A 21,147-nucleotide genomic window follows, 5' to 3' on the forward strand; every position below is an offset into this window, starting at 1 on the left:
TGTCTAAGATGACGTTGTCAGGGCACTGGGCGGGCCAGGGGCGGGTCTGAATGCTAACAACTGCAGCATTTTAATAGAGTTTTGCATACATCCTTTATGTGATGCTATATATTTAATGTAATTACAAAGTTTTAATACAGTCAGAGTATGTCTCTATAGTGTAATCAAATTATCACACTTTTTTTGTTCTAAGGGAAAAGTACTTTATTAGATTGTGTTTTCTTCGATTTGTATCCTGTATTTTTCTAATTAATTTTCCTGTATTGCTTCTGTGTTGATAGTAGGTGGTACGACCATGTGATCTGCAGGCAGGTGTAACCTAGCAGGCTGAACTGTTAGAGACAAATAGGTGCATAGGACTTCTCAGCAGCTGCAAGCGGGCCTCTGAGTGCACGCTCTAACATGAGTGTATTTTCTGTGTGGGAGAACTTCAGAGGCTCCATGTCAGTTCTGGTGCATTTTAAGTACCTTCCTATGGATATGGTTCTTCTGCTTAGAAGAACAAGATTTGAAAGAGAGGAGAATTGGTAGGACAAGTAAATGATTGAATAAGTCAACTGGTTTTGTGGTAATGCCAGTAGAAAAGAGCATGAGATAGCATGGTCAGGTGGAGCTGTCAGTCACTGACAGAGAGCTCTGCTGTCTGTGATGTCCACTGTGAGAGCTGTTACACTTGGGCACTGGAAATGTGGCCAGTGTGCCTGAGAGCTGAAGTCTGCATTTTATCCACGTGCCTCTAGCCACATATGGTCACATTAGGAAACGGCTTTCTGAGAAACCACAGGCGGACGATCTGTGAAGTGAACTACCCTGAGATGCCTACGTCTTTCTTTCCCTTCACCTGTGACCCAGTTGAGAAATTTATTTTCATGATGGTCTTTAAAAAAAAAAAAAAAGATTTGTTTTTTTAATGTATATGTGTGTTTACATGTATGTATATATATGTGCATCATGTGTGTGCCTGATGCCTGTGGAAGCCAGAAAAAGGTATTAGATCCCCTGGAACTGGAGTTACAGATGGTTATGAGCTGCCTTGTGGGTGCTGGGAACGGGGAGCCGAACTCAGGTTCTCTTGGAAGAGCAGCTCGTGCTCCGAACCACCCAATTAGCGTTCTCTCCAGCCCTTCCAAGCTGCATCTTGCTATTAAAATCAAATGAAATCTTACCCATCATCCTCTTCCATGTGTTAGTGTCTTATCAATACACTTTAGAAAGACATTTTTTAAAAATCATGAATTTCTTTAAGACAATATCTCAGGTATGAAAGAAGAGTATTTATATTTATAATATATTTATTACATGTATTAAATTTACACTATTATAAAATAGTTTTTTTATGGAAAAAATATCCATAAAGTAATAACTTATACATTTTTTTATGATAAAGTAGAATAAATGATAAATAGTATAAAGATTTATACTAATGAATTAGTGATTTTTAAGTGTTATTTATTTTCTAATGGCAGAGTTGTGAATATATTAGTGAATATAATAAATTTCATAAAGTGTTTATGAAATATATTCAAACTCAGTGGCTATAACTAAGAATGTATTTTTAAATTATGCTTTATGGCAAAGCAAAAAGTGCACAGTAGTTTTGAATTTGAGTATATTAATTTATGTAAAAACAAGCTTATTGTCTGGCAGTCATATTCCATTCTCATTTGTAAAGTGTAGATAGAAATAGAAAGGTACAATGAAGAAAATGGACCTGATAGTTTGACATAGTGCTGTAGTATTACTGAAAATGTGTGAGGCTCCAGTTAGTAATGTAATGCAGACACTAAGTTAGATGTAATGCAGACACTAAGAGACCATGGATGTCAGCCTAGACTAATATACCCAGCAAAACTTTCAATCATCATAGATGGAGTGAACAAGACATTCCATGACAAAGCCAGATTTAAACAATATTTATCCACAAATCCAGCCCTACAGAAAGCACTAGAAGGAAAATTCCAACCTAAGGAAGTCAGATACACCCTCGAAAACACAGGCAATAGATAAAGCCACAGCAGTAAACCCCAATGAAGAAAAGTACACACACATCACCACCAAAAAATAACAGAAATGAACAATCACTGGACATTAATATCCCTCAATATCAATGGACTTAATTCACCTATAAAAAGACATAGGCTTACAGAATGGATACGAAAGCAGGACCCATCTTTCTGCTGCATACAAGAAACACATCTCAAATTCAAAGATAGACACTACCTAAAAATAAAAGGCTGGGGAAAGACTTTCCAATCAAACGGTCTTAAGAAACAAGCGGGTGTAGCCATCCTGATATCCAGCAAAATAGACTTCAAACTAAAATCAATCAAAAGAGATCAAGAAGGGCATTACATACTCATCACAGGAAAGATCCACCAAGATGAAGTCTCAATTCTGAACATTTATGCCCCAAACACAAGGGCACCCACATATGTAAAAGAAACATTATTAAAGCTTAAATCACATATAAAACCCCACACATTAATAGTGGGAGACCTCAACACCCCACTTTCACCACTGGACAGATCCCCCAAATCGAAACTTAACAGAGAAATAAAGGACTTAATTGATGTCATGACTCAAATGGACTTAATCGACATCTACAGAACATTCCATCCTAACAAAAAAGAATATACCTTCTTCTCAGCACCTCATGGAACCTTCTCTAAAATCGACCACATACTTGGTCACAAAACAAATCTAAACAGATACAAAACAATTGGAATAACCTCCTGTGTTCTATCAGACCACCATGGTCTAAAGTTGCATTTCAACAACAACAAAAACTACAGAAAACCTACAATCTCATGGAAACTGAACAATACCCACCTGAATCACCAATGGGTTAAGGAAGAAATAAAGAAAGAAATTAAAGACTTCCTAGAGATCAACGAAAATGAAGACACCACATATCCAAACCTATGGGACACTATGAAAGCAGTACTAAGAGGGAAATTCATAGCACTAAACGCCCATATAAATAAGCTGGAGAAATCTCACACTAGTGACTTAAAAGCACACCTGAAAGTTCTAGAACAGGAAGAAGCAAAGTCTCCCAGGAAAAATAGATGCCAGGAAATTATCAAAGTGAGAGCTGAAATCAATAAAATAGAAACAAAGAGAACAATACAAAAAATTAATGAAACAAAGAGTTGGTTCTTTGAGAAAATCAACAAGATAGACAAGCCCTTATCCAAACTAACCAAAAGACAGAGAGAGAGCATCCAAATCAACAAAATCAGAAATGAAAAGGGGGACATAACAACAGACATTGAGGAAATCCAGAGAATCATCAGGTCATACTTCAAAAACCTCTATTCCACAAAACTGGAAAACCTAAAAGAAATGGATAATTTTCTGGATAGTTACCACATACCTAAATTAAATCAAGACCAGATAAACTATTTAAATAGTCCAATAACCCCTAACGAAATAGAAACAGTCATTAAAAGTCTCCCAACCAAAAAAAGCCCAGGACCAGATGGTTTCAGTGCAGAATTCTACCAGATCTTCAAAGAAGAGTTAATACCAATACTCTCTAAATTGTTCCATACAATAGAAACAGAAGGAACATTACCAAACTCCTTCTATGAGGCTACAATTACCCTGATTCCCAAACCAAACAAAGATACAACAAAGAAAGAGAACTACAGACCGATCTCCCTCATGAACATTGATGCAAAAATACTCAATAAAATACTGGCAAACAGACTCCAAGAACACATCAAAACAATTATCCACCATGATCAAGTAGGATTCATTCCAGGGATGCAAGGATGGTTCAACATACGAAAGTCTGTCAATGTGATACACCATATAAACAAACTCAAAGAAAAAAACCACATGATCATCTCACTAGATGCTGAAAAGGCATTTGACAAAATCCAACACCCCTTCATGATAAAGGTCTTGGAGCGATCAGGAATACAGGGAACATACCTAAACATAATAAAGGCAATTTACAGCAAGCCAACAGCCAACATCAAATTAAATGGAGAGAAACTCAAAGCAATTTCACTAAAATCAGGAACGAGGCAAGGCTGTCCGCTCTCCCCATACTTATTCAATATAGTACTTGAAGTTCTAGCCAGAGCAATAAGACAACATAAGGAGATTAAGGGGATACAAATTGGAAAGGAAGAAGTCAAGCTTTCCCTATTTGCAGATGACATGATAGTATACTTGAGCAACCCCAAAGATTCCACCAAGGAACTGATACAACTTATAAACACCTTCAGCAACATAGCAGGATACAAGATCAACTCAAAAAAATCAGTAGCCCTCCTATATACAATGGACAAAAAAGCGGAGAAGGAAATCAGAGATACATCACCCTTTACTATAGCCACAAATGACATAAAATACCTTGGGGTAACACTAACCAAGCAAGTGAAGGACTTATATGACAAGAACTTTAAGTCCCTGAAAAAAGAAATTGAAGAAGATGTCAGAAAATGGAAAGATCTCCCATGCTCATGGATAGGCAGAACTAACATAGTAAAAATGGCAATCTTACCAAAAGCAATCTACAGATTCAATGCAATCCCCATCAAAATACCAACACAATTCTTCTCAGACCTGGAAAGAATAATACTCAACTTCATATGGAAAAACAAAAAACCCAGGATAGCCAAAAGAATCCTGTACAATAAAACAACCTCTGGAGGCATCACGATCCCTGACTTCAAGCTGTACTATAGAGCTACAGTAATAAAAACAGCTTGGTACTGGCATAAAAACCGACATGTGGACCAATGGAATCGAATTGAAGACCCTGACATTAATCCGCACACCTATGAACAAATAATTTTTGACAAAGAAGCCAAAAGTGCACAATGGAAAAAAGAAAGCATCTTCAACAAATGGTGCTGGCAAAACTGGATATCAACATGTAGAAGGCTGCAAATAGATCCATATCTATCACCGTGCACAAAACTTAAGTCCAAGTGGATCAAGGACCTCAACATAAATCCAGCTACTCTGAACCTGCTAGAAGAGAAAGTTGGAAGTAGTCTTGAACGCATTGGCACAGGAGACCACTTTCTAAATAGAACACCAGTAGCACAGACACTGAGAGAAACAATCAATCAATGGGACCTCTTGAAACTGAGCAGCTTTTGTAGGGCAAAGGATACGGTCAACAAAGCAAAGCGACAGCCTACAGAATGGGAAAAGATCTTCACCAATCCCACATCTGACAGAGGACTGATATCCAGAATATATAAGGAACTCAAGAGATTGGACACCAAAATGCCCAACAGTCCAATTAAGAAATGGGCTATAGAACTAAACAGAGAATTCTCACCAGAGGAAACTCAAATGGCTGAAAGACATTTAAGGAATTGCTCAACATCCCTAATCATCAGGGAAATGCAAATCAAAACAACTCTGAGATACCACCTTACGCCTGTCAGAATGGCTAAGATCAAAAACACTGAAGACACCTTATGCTGGAGAGGATGTGGAGCTAGGGGAACTCTCCTCCACTGCTGGTGGGAATGCAAGCTTGTACAACCACTTTGGAAATCAATATGGCGATTTCTTAGAAAATTGGGAATCCATCTCCCCCAAGATCCAGCTATACCACTCTTGGGCATATACCCAAGGAATGCCCAACCACACCACAAGAGCACTTGTTCAGCTATGTTCATATCAGCATTGTTTGTAATAGCCAGAACATGGAAACAACCTAGATGCCCCTCAACTGAAGAATGGATAAACAAAATGTGGTACATATACACAATGGAATACTACTCAGCAGAGAAAAACAATGACATCATGAGGTTTGCAGACAAATGGATGGATCTAGAAAAAATCATCCTGAGTGAGGTATCCCAGACTCAGAAAGACAAACATGGTATGTACTCACTCATAACAGGATACTAGATGTGGAACAAGGATGACTGGACTGCTACTCACATCACCAGGCAGGCTACCTGGAAAACAGGACCCCAAGAAAGACACAGGGATCGCCCAAGGACAGAGAAATGGAATGAGATCTACATGAACAGCCTGGACATGAGTGGGGGTAGTGAAGGGCGAGGGTCGAGGGAAAGAGAACTTGGGTGAGTGGGAGATCCCAGATGGATCAACAACAGAGAGGGAGAACAAGGAATAGGAGACCATGGTAAATGAAGACCACATGAGAATAGGAAGAAACAAAGTGCTAGAGAGGCCCACAGAAATCCACAAAGATACCCCCACAACAGACTGCTGGCAATGGTCGAGAGACAGTCCGAACTGACCTACTCTGGTGATGGGATGGCCAAACACCCTAATTGTCGTGCTAAAAACCTCATCCAACTACTGAGGGATCTGGATGCAGAGATCCATGACTAGGCCCCAGGTGGATCTCTGGGAGTCCAATTAGCGAGAATGAGGAGGGTTTATATGAGCGAGAATTGTTGAGACCATGGTCGGATTAAGCACAGAGACAAATAGCCGAACGAACGGAAACACATGAAATATGAACCAATGGCTGAGGGGTCACCAACTGGATCAGGCCCTCTGAGTGGGTGAGACAGTTGATTGGCCTGATCTGTACAGGCCAAATGACTGTTGGGCATTTTGGTGTCTAATTTCTTGATTGGTGTACAAAGTGTGGAACATTAACGGCTATAGATAAGTTCTATAGCCCATTTCTTGATTGGACTGTTGGGCATTTTGGTGTCTAATTTCTTGATTGGTGTACAAAGTGTGGAACATTAACGGACTCTGCAGTTAAGAATTCTTGGGAGGCATCCAGGCAGTGGCACCGGGTCCTGTGCTCATTGCATGAGTCGGCTGGTTGAAACCTGGGGCCTATGCAGGGTTCCTTGGCCCAGCCTGGGAGGAGGGGACTGGACCTACCTGGACTGAATCCACCAGGTTGATCTCAGTCTGTGGGGAAGGCTTTGCACTGGAGGAGATTGGAATGGGGGCGGGCTGGGGGGGGAAGGTGAGGGAGGCGGGAGGGGGGAGAACAAGGGAATCTGTGGCTGATATGTAGAACTGAATTGTATTGCAAAATAAAAATTAAAAAAAAAAAAAAAAAAAAAAAAAAAAAAATCATGAATTTCTTTAAGACAATATCTCAGGTATGAAAGAAGAGTATTTATATTTATAATATATTTATTACATGTATTAAATTTACACTATTATAAAATAGTTTTTTTATGGAAAAAATATCCATAAAGTAATAACTTATACATTTTTTTATGATAAAGTAGAATAAATGATAAATAGTATAAAGATTTATACTAATGAATTAGTGATTTTTAAGTGTTATTTATTTTCTAATGGCAGAGTTGTGAATATATTAGTGAATATAATAAATTTCATAAAGTGTTTATGAAATATATTCAAACTCAGTGGCTATAACTAAGAATGTATTTTTAAATTATGCTTTATGGCAAAGCAAAAAGTGCACAGTAGTTTTGAATTTGAGTATATTAATTTATGTAAAAACAAGCTTATTGTCTGGCAGTCATATTCCATTCTCATTTGTAAAGTGTAGATAGAAATAGAAAGGTACAATGAAGAAAATGGACCTGATAGTTTGACATAGTGCTGTAGTATTACTGAAAATGTGTGAGGCCCCAGTTAGTTCCTAGCACATATTACATACAAGGGAAAAGAAGCATTTCAGAATCTTTAGTAGGATATTTTGAGATAGCCCTATAGTGCCATGGTTCTCAACCTTTGGGGGTCACAACCCCCAAGGGGATTACTTATCAGTATTAGATAGTTATATTATGATTCATAAAAGTAGCAAAATTACAGATATGAAGTAACAACAAAATAATTTTACAATTGGGCTCACTACAATGTATTAAAGGGTCACAGCATTAGGAAGTTTGAGAAGCACTGCTCTAGTGTGTTTACTGTTTTCCAAAGCAGGAATGTTTACCATGGATGCCAGTGGGAATACATACAATTTGTTTAACTCTGACCTGCTCATTCCCATGGCATGAGTCTAGAAAAGAAATTTGAAATGGTGGTTATTTTCTATCTTTTCCGTATTTCTACAATTTAGATAGCTCATGACTTTTTACAAAAAAGCATTTCTAATGTCTCTTTTTTTCCTGAATATTGATACATTTTTAAGATGACTTCATCCATTCTCTCTAACATGTTTGTTATGTAGAATCTTCTTTGGCCTTTTGGTCCATGTTGCCTTTAAACACATTTTAAAAGAAACCCATTGTGAAACATAATGTTTCAAAACCATAAGCTCACATTCTTGTCCCAAAGCCATTCTAATCTTTAAAACGTATGAAAAAGACAAACATAGTGCTTTGTGCCAGCACCCAAGAGGCCAAGGTAGGAGGATTTGCAGGAGTTGGAGGCCAGTCTGGGCTACAGAGTAGAACCTGGTCTTGAAGAACAAAACAAAACTCTAAACAAAATAGTTCACTACAACAACTGTCTTACTTGCTTTTCATGGTAGTTTGTCCTCATAGGCTCATAGATTTGAATGTTTGGTTCCTAGTTGGTAGAACTGCTTGGGAAGGATTAGTGGGTGTGGCCTTGTTGGAGGAGGTGTGTCACTAGGGGATGGGCTTTGAGGTTCCAAAAGCTCACACCAGGCCCAGTCTCACTCTGCCTGCTTTCATTTTTCCCACTGTATTATGTACAGTTGGACCTACCTTCTTACTGTAAACGCGGTAGTCATTGTTGACTGAGAACTTAAATACAGTAGACAGGTACTGTGTTGGTTTCATAGAAAATTATCACTGGTTTCTTCTATATAAAGAATTTGCATTGAAATTGTATATTTATTTTAAAACACTACATTTGAAAATCATCAGTGAGCCAGGCATGGTAGTGTATTTGTTAAATCCAGCACCAGTGGGGGTAGTGGTAGGTGTAGGCAGAGACAGGAATGTCTATGAGTCCAAGGCTATCCTGGTCTACATAGTAAGACCCTGTCTCAAATATCAAAGCAACAACAACAAAAGCATCAATGACTGTAAGCTAAAATGTTTGTTTCAGAAAATATATTGATGACTCTTTTATACACTTAGGACTGCTGAAATTCTTTACTATTTGGCCTTGAAGCAAGCTCAGAAATACAAGATAAATAAGTTTCTCTCATCACCGCACTACACAACACTGACAGAAGCCAGAAGGAACTTAGGACTATTTCAACATCATGATGCCATCACAGGAACCTCAAAAGACTGGGTGGTTGTGGATTATGGTACCAGGTAATGTAATTATAGAAGCACAGCTTCAAGTAAAATCTTTTTGAGCCGTACAGTTGTGTACGTATGTGTGTGTCTGGAGATGAAGCTGCTAGTGTATCACATCACATACATAGTGTTGTTTGTTCTATATATTGCTATAACTGAACATCACCAGGTTTTCCAGAACTCTGTGGAAGCATCACGGTAGGCCCTAGCTTCCAACTTCAGTCTCCAGACGTTAAGCATTGTCTTAAAGCTAACCCTGCTTTTTCTAAGTACAGCTTGCCAGTCGGGTTGTCTTCTTTATCAGGCAGCTCAATCCCGTTTTCTTTCATAGCAAGTTGTTCTTGGCTGCTTGAAATACTCTTAAGAGGGACACTGGTAGGAGAGAACTGACAGGAGGCTAACCAGGAAGGACTGGAGGAAGTCAGCTGTGTAGGGATGATAAAAGCAGCAGGAAGGGAGAATGGTGCCTGGGGCACAGAGGTAAAGGATCTCCCTCATGGAGGGTCTCTCAGGCAATTGAGGAAGCAGGGACTTAGGTATTTCTAAAGAACTTTTAGATTAAAGAATATAACTAAAGAATTAGAAGATGTGTGTACACTGGCTTGGAAAGGCTGAAATCGTTTTAACCAGTGCTTCCCAGCAACAGAGAAGCTGACCTTCAGTGGTGGAGATCTCTATTTTCATGCCAGTTTGGATAACCCGACATGGGGATCTGCTCAGGGAGGGTTTCACATTGGATAAGGCATCTTACTTATTGCCTCACTGTGTTTAGACTGTTGTTTCATCGAGATTTTCTTACCATCGCTTTGTTGGGTAGGGATGTGGAGGTAGAATCCAGTGGTAGAGAATTTATCTACCATGCATGGGACCTTTTAGTTTAATCCTCTGTGCTAAGAAATAGGCACAAAAGATGTTCTACTTTGTAATGTTTTAAAATCATCAGATATATGCTGTGATGTTCTTATACATTTAAAGCTTGAATTGTTGTCTAACTATTCCTGTAGGTGAAAAGTCTGTGGAGCACATCAAATCAATACTAAACAATTGGTTTGCCATCAACATTATCAAGCCCTAAAGTTTTTATTTACAGTATTTTATTTAGTTTTCTAGAAACGAAGAGGAAACATATTTGTAAAGCTTCACTACTGACTTCAGTCCTTCAAAAAACTATGTCTAAGGCAGTGTCTTGACTAGCTCCTCAGTTTTCTCATGAGAAGCACGTTTTCCTGAACGTATTCTGTGCAGAGCTGGCATTAATGCGGCTGGAGTCAGTGCTTCTCTCATTGGAAGCAGCTGGAAAGCAAGGGCGGTACCTGCTTGGCCTTGTTCTTGCCTCGGACTTCCTAAGGATTTCTGAGTCTTGGACACACAGGGCAGTGGAAGCCATGCTCCTGCTCTACCCACTTGTGTTATCCGGCTACTATAGCAAAGGTACCTGACCACAGGACATTGAATTTTTGTCCACGTTCTGTTTGGTGACCTTTGGAGGAGGCCAACAGTAGGTACCCGATGTGGTTTCTGATACTTGCTCCTTAATAAACGAGGCCCGTACAGAACTGCTTGTTAGAGGGGGTGGAAAGACACAGTAATTTTCCAATTGTACTTGACATTTGTGAATTTACTCTGCCAGTACTTCACACTTCAACCGAAAAGTCGTAAACAATTATCAAGTCATTAGCACAGACACTTTGAGGAAAGAGATTTCCAAACACATGTTAGAGAATTGGAGACAAAGAGGCAGCTAGCTCGCGTGCGCTGTCTTGCACTCGCGCTGTTGACTGCTGTTCATTCAGATGTTGGCAGGCATGTCCCTGGGAACAATTGTGCCAGTGAGGGACTGATGGCTGCTAAGAGCAATTCCAAGCAGGATTAATCCTGCCCTGTTTATTTTCATGTCATATTTAAAAGTCTGTAGATCACCCAGTCAGTATGCCAACTGCGCAGTGCCGGAAGGATTCAGGCCCTTCCAACTTCTTCCTCTTTCCCCCAGGGCAAGTCTGAGAGCTGTGGTCTCAGCAGTAGCCAAATATTTGCCTATTTGTTATCTTTGGTTTTTTGAGACAGGGTTTCTCTCTGTAGCCCTGGCTGCCCTAGAATTCACTCTGGAGACAAGGTTGTTTAAGATGGAGAAAGAAAATGCCTCACGGTCTATTTGAGGGTTAATTTTAATCATGACATGGAAGCAAATGAAGTGGCCTTGGACAGTGTGATGGATATTTAGCTGCGCATGTAGATAATGTGGCTGATGGAGAAGGGAAGAAGTCAGTTACGTAGAGATTGCGAAGTCTTTCAATCTCCCCTATGTTGTAATTATAGTAGCAAGAGAAAGCTGAATGAAAGGTGAACGTTGGAGTCCAAATGGACAGAAGAAACTGTTGACGGACAGACATGGTGCCAGCTGTTTAAACAACAGCCGTGCCCATGAGCAGAAAGGCTATGACCCCCGAGCGGATGTTCTCTGGACCCTGTTCTGTGTTAATAGGATGAGTTCACGTGAGGATGTTAGAGACACTGAGAAGTCTCCTATTGACGGGAGGTTTACAATTTTGTACCGCCCTGTGTTTCCTGAACTTATTTACTGTGCTTCATCTGACTCTGTTTTAGACAAAGCAGCTTCGGTCTATCATGAGCTGCTGTTTGGGGAATGCTCCACTCTACTTCAGTGCTGGTCTCATTAGGACACCTTGTGTGCATGGGATAGATGTGAACATCAATGGTGCCTTTAACTCACTTTAATTAGGACTTTTTAATATGCTATGATCCGTGTTCAGCTTAAGCGATTGTCGAACATGGCTCTTGTTCTATAGGTTTAGCTGTCTGATAAAGATAGCCATGCAGCTCATAGAAACAAGTGTGCGTTGAAGGAATTATTTCCTTAACTAGACTACCTTCAGTTATCTGGTCTTTAGTCTGATGAGAACACTTACTACTAAGGGCAGACATGTGGACATGCCAAGAAATTTATCTGGATAATGGTACAAATAAGATTTTTCTATAAATGCTATAGATTTACTATGTAAGTCTATTTAGTTAATACTATTGATAATGTACACTTAAGGTTTCATGTTCTGCCAAAACAAGTCTTTTTTTTCATAATTGACTTAGAGATTTTTGTTTGTTTTGAGACAAAGTCTCCATAGTTCAGGCTTGAGTTCACTCTGTATTTCTGGCTGGTATCAAATTTGTGGTGATTGTACTGGTTCAGCCTCCTTCATGCTGAGACTGTACCCATATCCGAGTCTTTTGTAGATTTTTTTGCTGCTGATGCAAAATGCTAGCAAACATGCTAGTTCATTCTAGAATCTTTATGTATTTAGCTTTGTGAATATAAGATGGAAATGGTGTTGGTTTGGCCGTTGTTTTAAAAATGAAAATATATACAGATTTTTGAGTTCTCAAACTAAAAAAATTTTGCTTTACAGACTCTTCCAGTCTTTAAAATTTTTGGAGAAGATAATTGGGGATTCTGCGTTTCTTCTCATTTTAAAGGACAAAAAGATGTACCAGTCTTACCCTTCTGAGACCTTCTTAGAGATGGTTAGTTGATTTCTTCTATGATTGTAAAAGCCATTTGGTTCTTTTGTTCTTGGATTAGAAGAGAGATGAGGAGCTCTGTTAAAATAACATTACAGTGTAAGAATTGTTTTGTCCATTTTTAAAGGATTCTTATCACTTGATGCGAATGTCTGCATGTTCAACTCTCTCTTCTATAGGTGTGCTTGCATGTGATTTCCGTATGTCATTCATTCTGCCCACATCTTAGCATGAGCAATGACCCAGGGAACTCTTTTCAAAGTAGGTAAAATAGATGATAGGCTTTTCCGACACTGCCTCATTTGAAGGCACTATAATTAGTTATTCTGCTTGGCTATAATTAGACACCTCTTGATATTTGAATTTTTCAACCCCTAATTTGCTTTTGATCAAACTGATTTTGAGGGTCTTTTGGTGTCAGGATAGGTTCATTGAGTGATGTGGACAGTGCCAGGACATGTCCATCGATGGTACAGAGTCTAAAGAAGTAGAAGATTATGTATTTGCCTCTGTTGGGACCTCACCTTGGGGGCCTTGGAAGTTTTCCTAGTTCATTTTCATTATCTGTGAATAGGGTGGTGATCGACACCCCAGCTCATGCTGCTCCTTGGAGAGCAGAGAGTTAATACAGCAGAAAGTATCGAAAGGCCCAAGCAGCTCCTCATCCAGGAAAAGCCATTGAGAAGATGGCTGATTTCCACCGTCTACACCTCCTCTTGACAACTTGGCTATTTAAAATTGTAACTTAGTTATCATTAGTATCTTTTATGAATGTTGGGATTTGGAATCTTATATGCAATTTGAATTTATACATCTGGAATTAGAGATGCCGCTTCAATATTTTCTTAGATGGATGCTTGTAATCAAGTCATGATTACAAATTTTCATTTTAAAGTGAAAAAGTACAAGAAGTGGATGTGTATTTCCTAAGGGATATGAGATACAGGATGCAAAGATTTGGGGAGAATTTCCTCTAGCACTCAGATTTATTTAGTTAGAAAATGGAGCAACCCATTGCACCATTGTGGACTCCAGCCCCAGTGTGCGTGCTGTGCTCACACTGATCTTCTCGTCTCTCTGTCCCTGTCTCTGTCTCTGTGTGTCTCTCTGTGTGTCTCTCTCATACACATACACAAACTTGGGTGATTTGCTTTGAATTTTGACATACTTCATATACTTTGAAAGAGAATTATTGTCCTCTTATTGTGTTTTTTCCAACCCTTTTGCAAGGTAGTATTGGCTAGCTCATTTTGATGGTTACTTTTTAAAAGTGAAATGTAAAAACACCGTGCCTTTCTTACAGGATATGAATCAAAGTTCACAAGATTCTCTGCCAACAAAAACCATAATAGAACTGAGTGCAAAGGAGCCAAGGTAAGTCTCTAATTCCTCATAGACATTTTGCTACCTCCCTGGTAAGTTTTGTTTTTGTGGTTCTGACCTTTAATCAGCACATATTTTAAGGAAGTTTTTCTCTAAATCAATTAAATTTTTTTTCGGAAGAAATATGTTTTCTTCCATGACAGTCATATTCAGTGCTCAGAACTAACTTGGCTCAGTGATTACTGTGTTTATGATTGTAATATTTTTATAAATGGAAGTAAAGGGATGGTAAATATGTAGCTTGTGGTCCAACCATTTCCTTACCTTTGTAATACTGTTTTTAGATTATTGCGTTTCTGCATTGGCCTTTCCTGAAGCTTCTTGATTTTCATTAATCCCAGATCCTAATTAGTTTAAAGAAAGAGAATTTAATAACTGGAAGATCACAGTTTCTCCTCTTAAATTTTCATTGGGAAACTACCCCGTTGCTCATTAGACTGCAGTGTTGGTGATGTCCACTGAAGTAAACAGTCGGGTTGTTTATTAAATAAAAGCCAGGGTAACTAGTAGCTGCCTGTGATTTATAAAGACGTGCATCTGGGCCTCTCTCACTCTTCTGTGTTTACTGACCAAGTATCCCTCAGTTACTACCCATGAACCTAGGTGTGTGGTATCTTTTCACGACATAACTTAATTTTTATATTTTAATTAAGAAACTTAGTGTTACCTCTTGCAAGTTGAAGGGTAAATTTTTTTTACGTTAATCCATGATTTTTAACTTAAGTATGATTTATTAAAATTGTGCAAAATAAATGCGGTAGCATTAGAGACAATTTATAGTGCTCATGATGTTGAGGTTTTGATGAAGCACTCAGCAAATCCATGGTTGTTGAATTTCTCCAGTAATTAGAGACTCATGCAGATTGCACTGTAGAAGAAATAGGGGTTCTTTACTTACTTGGGTGCTCAGAAACTCTGCTGAGGTCATTAAATCTTCTACTGCCAGATCAGAGTATGGAAGGCTAATGGCCTGGGAAGAAACATCAATTATAAAATATTCTCTTTGTTTTAAAAGAAATAATGTTTGAATGTATTTGTAGCTAGATGTCTGCTTCTTAACTATCATATATTAAAAAGCCTTTTGGCTTGAATAACCGTAGTAACTTCTTTTCTATCTTCTGTTTTGACCTGGGAAGATCTTTGGTTTTGCTGGCTCTAAGGATCCTACGTGCTTCAACAAGTGACTGTGACAGATGTCATTTCTGCCCTCCCTGGTAGCCTGTTGTGGTGGGTTGCTGTAGGCTGGTGTCTCAGCGGGTCCGAGGGAGAGTCTGTGCCTTGGGCAGGACATAGGTAATTTAGCCTTCCCTTAGCTAGAGGAAGGAGGGTAGAATTGCAGCTATTATAGTGATGGAGAAGGGTTTTAGTTGCGGATTAGCGCAGACGGACTCTTTAAGGCTTCTGGTCAAAGATGCCCCTGAGTAGCTTATATTTAAGCAGTGTTTGTATCTACTGTCATCTCTTCATGGGACCCTCCTGAGAAAGGTCGCTGCGGCCACTTCTGTAATTTGATTGTCGAGGTCTGTTTCTGCCTCTGTTTTGTACTTGAGAACGTCGCGACCACACCTACTTATTTTTTGTCTTAAAAATCTAGTTTTTATTTGGTAGCTACAAATTACTTTAGTTACTGATAATACTAGTAAAAAAAAAATCGCCACTGAACAAAAAGAACGACAGTGGCCTTTAAAAGTGGAAGGACTCAACAGTTTTACTTCGCTGGTCTTTAAACTGAACGTTTTAAAATTGTGGTGCTGAGAGTGTCTCAGAGTCTTCGTAAATCTTCTAGAATGTTCCGGACTTAGCTTTAATTATATGCAGTTCTCATTTGAGTAGCAAATTATTAATGTAAATAAACCAAACATTCACAGTAGGGAAGATGACACCCAGAGGGTGTAAAATATTATTCTTATTTATATATATAAAATACAAATGCATTTGGTAAACAGTTACATGTAGTATTAATATTATGTGGGTGATTAGAAAATAAATTCTAAAAAGAGACTCGGGGAATTGATATGTAAAAAAAAGTAGGGAGGGTTCTGGTATAAACCTATAAATTTAAATAATGCATGCAATTGAATTTGATCATGTCTTTGGTATTGTTAATTGTGACTATTACCTAATATAATTTACTTCATATTCAGAAAGTAGTGCAAGTGACATCACTACCTGCTGATGTGTGTGGTTAATTTCCAAGGCTTCCTGAGCTACTTAGTTTTGGAATCCATAGATTTTGTGTAGAATTACATAGTAAGAATTACAGTGTAGGAACCCAAGAAATGCTTGAGTTCAGAAAGATTTTTTTTTCTTTTTCTTTCCCCTACAGTTTTCTAAGGAAGCTGACTATAAAGACCCCGTAATAAAAAGTTTAGTGTCTCAGAGGACACTGATAGTGCAGGATGTGCATGTAATTCGGGTCACATCCATCTATTCTGGGTCTATCTATTCAGGAAAGACAGGAATGAACTTCTCTGTCACACGGGCCAGGACGCCATGCACTTTGACCTTTTGTAAAGGCAGCTTCTCTGTAAGGTAGATTTTCTGAAACATCACTAAGAATAAAAACAAATTCATGTAAAGGTAACTTCATAAACCGGTGAATGGGAAATTTTCAAGTTAAATACTTTGTTTCACTTCATTTATGATGTTGTAGCAGAAAACTCGACTGACCATGGATTTAAATGGTTCATGTTCTCCTGGTTGGAAAGTCCAAGGTGGAGGATCTGAGGAGGGCCTCCATGCTGAGCCATCCCATGGTGCTGAGCCATCCCATTGTGCTGAGCCATCCCATTGTGTTGAGCCATCCCATCCCATGGTGCTGAGTCATCCCATGGTGCTGAGTCATCCCATGGTGCTGAGTCATCCCATGGTGCTGAGCCATCCCATGGTGCTGAGTCATCCCATGGTGCTGAGCCATCCCATGGTGCTGAGCCAATCCATTGTGCTGAGGCATCCCATTGTGCTGTCATCCCATGGTGCTGAGTCATTCCTTTATGCTGGGTGAGTCATCCCATGGTGCTGAGTGAGTCATCCCATGGTGGAAGGTGGGATCCAAGAAGTAGCTTTGGTGGTGGTAAATGCATCATTTTATCGGAAACTACTTTCAATTAATGAACCCATTCCTCTGATAATAGCCAGTCTGTTCATGAGGGCAAAGCACAGATTGCCTAACCACATCTTCAGGGTCTCAACATTCAACACTGTTTGCTTACTTAGGACAAGAATGTTCAAACCATGGCAGATGATTTTAGTTTGAGATAAATATATTTAAACTATTTTTAGTATTCTGACCTACCCCTTGGAGACCCGCCTAGCGTCCAGACGTAGAATCCCCTTTAAAAAATAAAACTGCCCCTTCCCCTCTTCTCCATTCCCATGGGATGTGCACCCTCGACCCCTCTCCTCCCTCCTTCTCTCTCTCCCTCTCTCTTTCTTTATATCTTTCTATCAAATAAACATTCTCCACGTGGATGCAGTGCCTGGGGTGTGAGTGACTGACTGTCACCCCGGCATGTTTCTGTCACTCGAGGGACATCCTTGGCCTGACCAGCCAGAGCCTCCTTTGTGCAGTATCGTAACAACTACTATTACAAATTTACCTGTAAGAGGTTTTAATTTTTAGTAAGGTATTTATTGGCAAATAATCATTTTCTCCCCTTTTTCCATTTATTCTGTTCCTCCTTTTTTCTGCTTTCCTTCCTCTCTTCCTTTAAAAGGCGGGGGGCGATGGGGGGGAAAGAATTGTGGGATTAACCTGACACAGAAGTCAGTGGTTTGTGTCAACAGCACTATCAACACAGCAGGAATAAAATCTACCTAATTCAGACAAGGCCCTCCTTATTGGCCTTGTTCTTTGCTGGTTGGATGACCCTTCCTTGGTACCTCCCACACTCTCATTTAACATCCTTGGGTTATCTACACCTGTGCTTTCCTTTTGAATTCCAGTCTGCTAGATAGCCTTATTCTCTTTTTGTTTCTCTGTTCTGATCCCAGAATTCATTTTGACCTCACCTTTGTTTATTTGTTATATTTTGTGAGTGTAAAGTCTCCTGACTTTTACCTTTGCTCTCCCCTGACATCCATCTCCTCCCATCACTCTTGTTCTTAGCTGCTCCATCTCCTTCCATCATCTTGTTCTTAGCTGTTCCATCTCCTTCCATCACTCTTGTTCTTAGCTGCTCCATCTCCTTCCATCATTCTTGTTCTTAGCTGCTCCATCTCCTTCCATCATCTTGTTCTTAGCTGTTCCATCTCCCTCCATCACTCTTGTTCTTAGCTGCTCCATCTCCTCCCATCACTCTTGTTCTTAGCTGCTCCATCTCCTTTCATCACTCTTGTTCTTAGCTGCTCCATCTCCCTCCATCATCTTGTTCTTAGCTGCCTTTTATGCTCTGCTTGAATGACTGTAGTCCAGTCCTCTTGCTCTTTTGTCTCCAGTCTCTTATAGTCATACTTTATACCTGAAGGTATTGGTGGCATCTACTCAAAAACAGTGCTTTTAGAAAATTCCTCATAGCATTCTCCAGGAAATTTTATTACCTGTTGTAGGAAGTGTGACAGATAGTCCTGTTTTAGTAGTCTGTTTCCTTAAAAAAACTAAACAAGCAAAAATCATTTCAACTGCAGCATCTTGAATACAGTTTGTTATGCCTCTCAGGATTCTGGAGAGCTGCTGTCCCGTTTGTGCTTAGGGCAGAGTTTGGGACTGCACTCCACCAAGCTTGGCAGGCCTGAATGTCTTGGCAAAGTTGCTCACATTGCTGGAAGTCTCTGCTGTCTGTGGCTGAGGGTTTAGTTGGGGCAGTCATTTGCCAGTGTTTACACATGCCCTCTCCAGAGTGGCTAGTTCAAGAGGGAGTCTCAGAGCTTACCCAAACTAAGCAAAATGAGATTTAAAGTTTACAAAAACACCATTGAGTTCATTTTGAGTTGGCCAACTACTCCTGGGCATGGGCCTGCCCTGAGGTGTGGTAATACACCCCGTGGGACTCCATTGGAGAAAACTGACTTTTCCTTTGCATGTGGGTGTCAACTGCAGATAGCTTCTTGGTTGAGGGTGGAGCTCATGTCAACTTCCCCCTGTCAGCACCAGAACTTGATCTGACTTGAACCTGTGCAGGCCCTGTGCATGCTGCCGTGGTCGGTGAGGTCATATATGTGTGTCAGTCCTGTCCTGTCTGGAAGACACTGTTTCCTTGGAGTCATCCATCCCCTCTGGCTCTTAGAATCTTTCTGCCTCCTGTCCTGTATAGATCCCTGAGCCCCGATCCCAGAGCCCCAAGGGGAGAGATTTGATGAAGATATCCCTTTCAGGACTGAAGGAGCTCTAAAGCCTCTCACTGTCCACACTTAGTTCACTTGTGAGTCTCTGTGTGGGTTCCCATCTACTGTAAGAGGAAGCTTCTCAGATGATGGCTGAGTGAGACACAGAGACCAACTCAGGAATCCCATAAAAACACTAAACTGGAAGCCATAATATGTATGCAAGGACCTGTAGTGTACAAGAGAAGATATGTGTGTGTGTGTGTGTGTGTGTGTGTGTGTATATAACAAAAATAAAAATAATAAGATAAAATTTAAAAAAATAAAAAAGGAAGAGCCCTCACATGACATTTTGAGACAAGGAACGTCTGAAGATGACACTGAGTTCATTTACGTTGCCCATCTACTGCTGGGCATGCAGCCTGCCCTTAAGAGTAGTTTGCTAGCCGGGCGGTGGTGGCGCACGCCTTTAATCCCAGCAGTCAGGAGGCAGAGCCAGGCGGATCTCTGTGAGTTCGAGGCCAGCCTGGTCTCCAAAGCGAGTTCCAGGAAAGGCGCAAAACTACACAGAGAAACCCTGTCTCGAAAAAACCTAAAAAAAAAAAAAAAAAAAAAAGAGTAGTTTGCTTCCCTAGTGAGACTTTCTTAGAGAAAACTAAATTTTCATTTGCAAGTGGTTATCAGTTGGGGATTACTTCTGGGATAGGGATAGGGGCATGTCTCCACTTCAGTTGGCTCTAGGACCCCATCTGGTGCAGGCCCCTAGCAGGCTCTGCCACAAGTATGCTGCCATAGTCTCAGTGAGTTCCATATGTGCATCAATCTTATTGATTTGGGGGCCTTGTTTGCTTGGTGTCCTCCATCCTCTCTGGCTCTTACACTCTTTCCGCAGAGTTCCCTCAGCCTGGAGACATCCCAGATAAGGCTGAGTGTTCTAAGAACTCTCACTTTCTATGTGTAATGTCTGGCTGTGAATCTGTGTTTGTTTCCATTTGCTGTAGCAGGAAGTTTCTCCAATGATGGCTGAGCAAGGCACTGATCTATGAGTATAGCAAAATGTCATTAGGAGTCTTATGTTGCTAGTTTTGTTGTTGTTGTTTGTTTTTTTAGAACAGTAGTATTTGGTTTTCCCCTAGTTCCCTGGGCTATCTAGCCTCGGGTTCTTGGTCACCCAAACAGTGACCAAATATGTTCCAGTTTGTAGAGTGGGCCTTCAGTCAGGTCAGATATTGATTGGTGTCTTAGTTATAGTTTTATTGCTGTGAAGAGACACCATGACCATAGCAACCCTTGTAAAGGAAAACATAATTGGGGCTGGCTTACAGCTCAGAGGTTTAGCCCATTTTTGTCATGGTAGGAGGCGTGGTGGCATGCAAGTAAACATGGTGCTGAAGAGGTAGCCGAGAGTTCTACATCTGGGCCCATAGGCAACAGGAAGAGACAGTAAGTCACTAGGCCTGATATGAGCTTCTGAAACCTCAAAGCCACCCTTACAGTGCCATATTTCCTACAGCAAAGCCATACCTACTCCAACAAATTCACACCTCCTAATAGTGCCACTCCCTATGGGCCTGTGGGGGCCCATTTTTAAACCCACCATAGTTGGTAACTTCCACAAACTTTGTGCCACATCACAATAGCATATCGTGCAGACAGGACAGCATTGTAGATTGAAGGCTTTTAGGCTGGGTTGGTGTTTACATTTTTACCTTGGTAGTATGCAGAATACCTTCCTGTACAAAAGACACTAGCAGGTAGGGCTGAAGGCTCTGTGTAGGCATCAGCTCAACTTCTC

The 21,147-nt window shown here is 40.1% G+C and overlaps 1 protein-coding gene across 2 annotated transcripts in view; it reads left to right on the forward strand.

Annotated features, from left to right (window-relative positions):
* Man2a1 (mannosidase alpha class 2A member 1) overlaps positions 1 to 21,147 on the forward strand; it is a 173,887-nt gene that overhangs the window by 81,040 nt on the left and 71,700 nt on the right. For both annotated transcript variants that reach the window (XM_059278209.1, XM_059278211.1), the window contains exons 10-12: positions 9,006 to 9,188; positions 12,596 to 12,710; positions 14,011 to 14,081. In XM_059278209.1, coding sequence (XP_059134192.1) covers positions 9,006 to 9,188; positions 12,596 to 12,710; positions 14,011 to 14,081 — 369 coding nt within the window. The remainder of the gene's footprint in view (positions 1 to 9,005; positions 9,189 to 12,595; positions 12,711 to 14,010; positions 14,082 to 21,147) is intronic.

This window comes from Peromyscus eremicus, chromosome 13 (assembly GCF_949786415.1).
Source record: "Peromyscus eremicus chromosome 13, PerEre_H2_v1, whole genome shotgun sequence".
NCBI lineage: Eukaryota > Metazoa > Chordata > Mammalia > Rodentia > Cricetidae > Peromyscus > Peromyscus eremicus.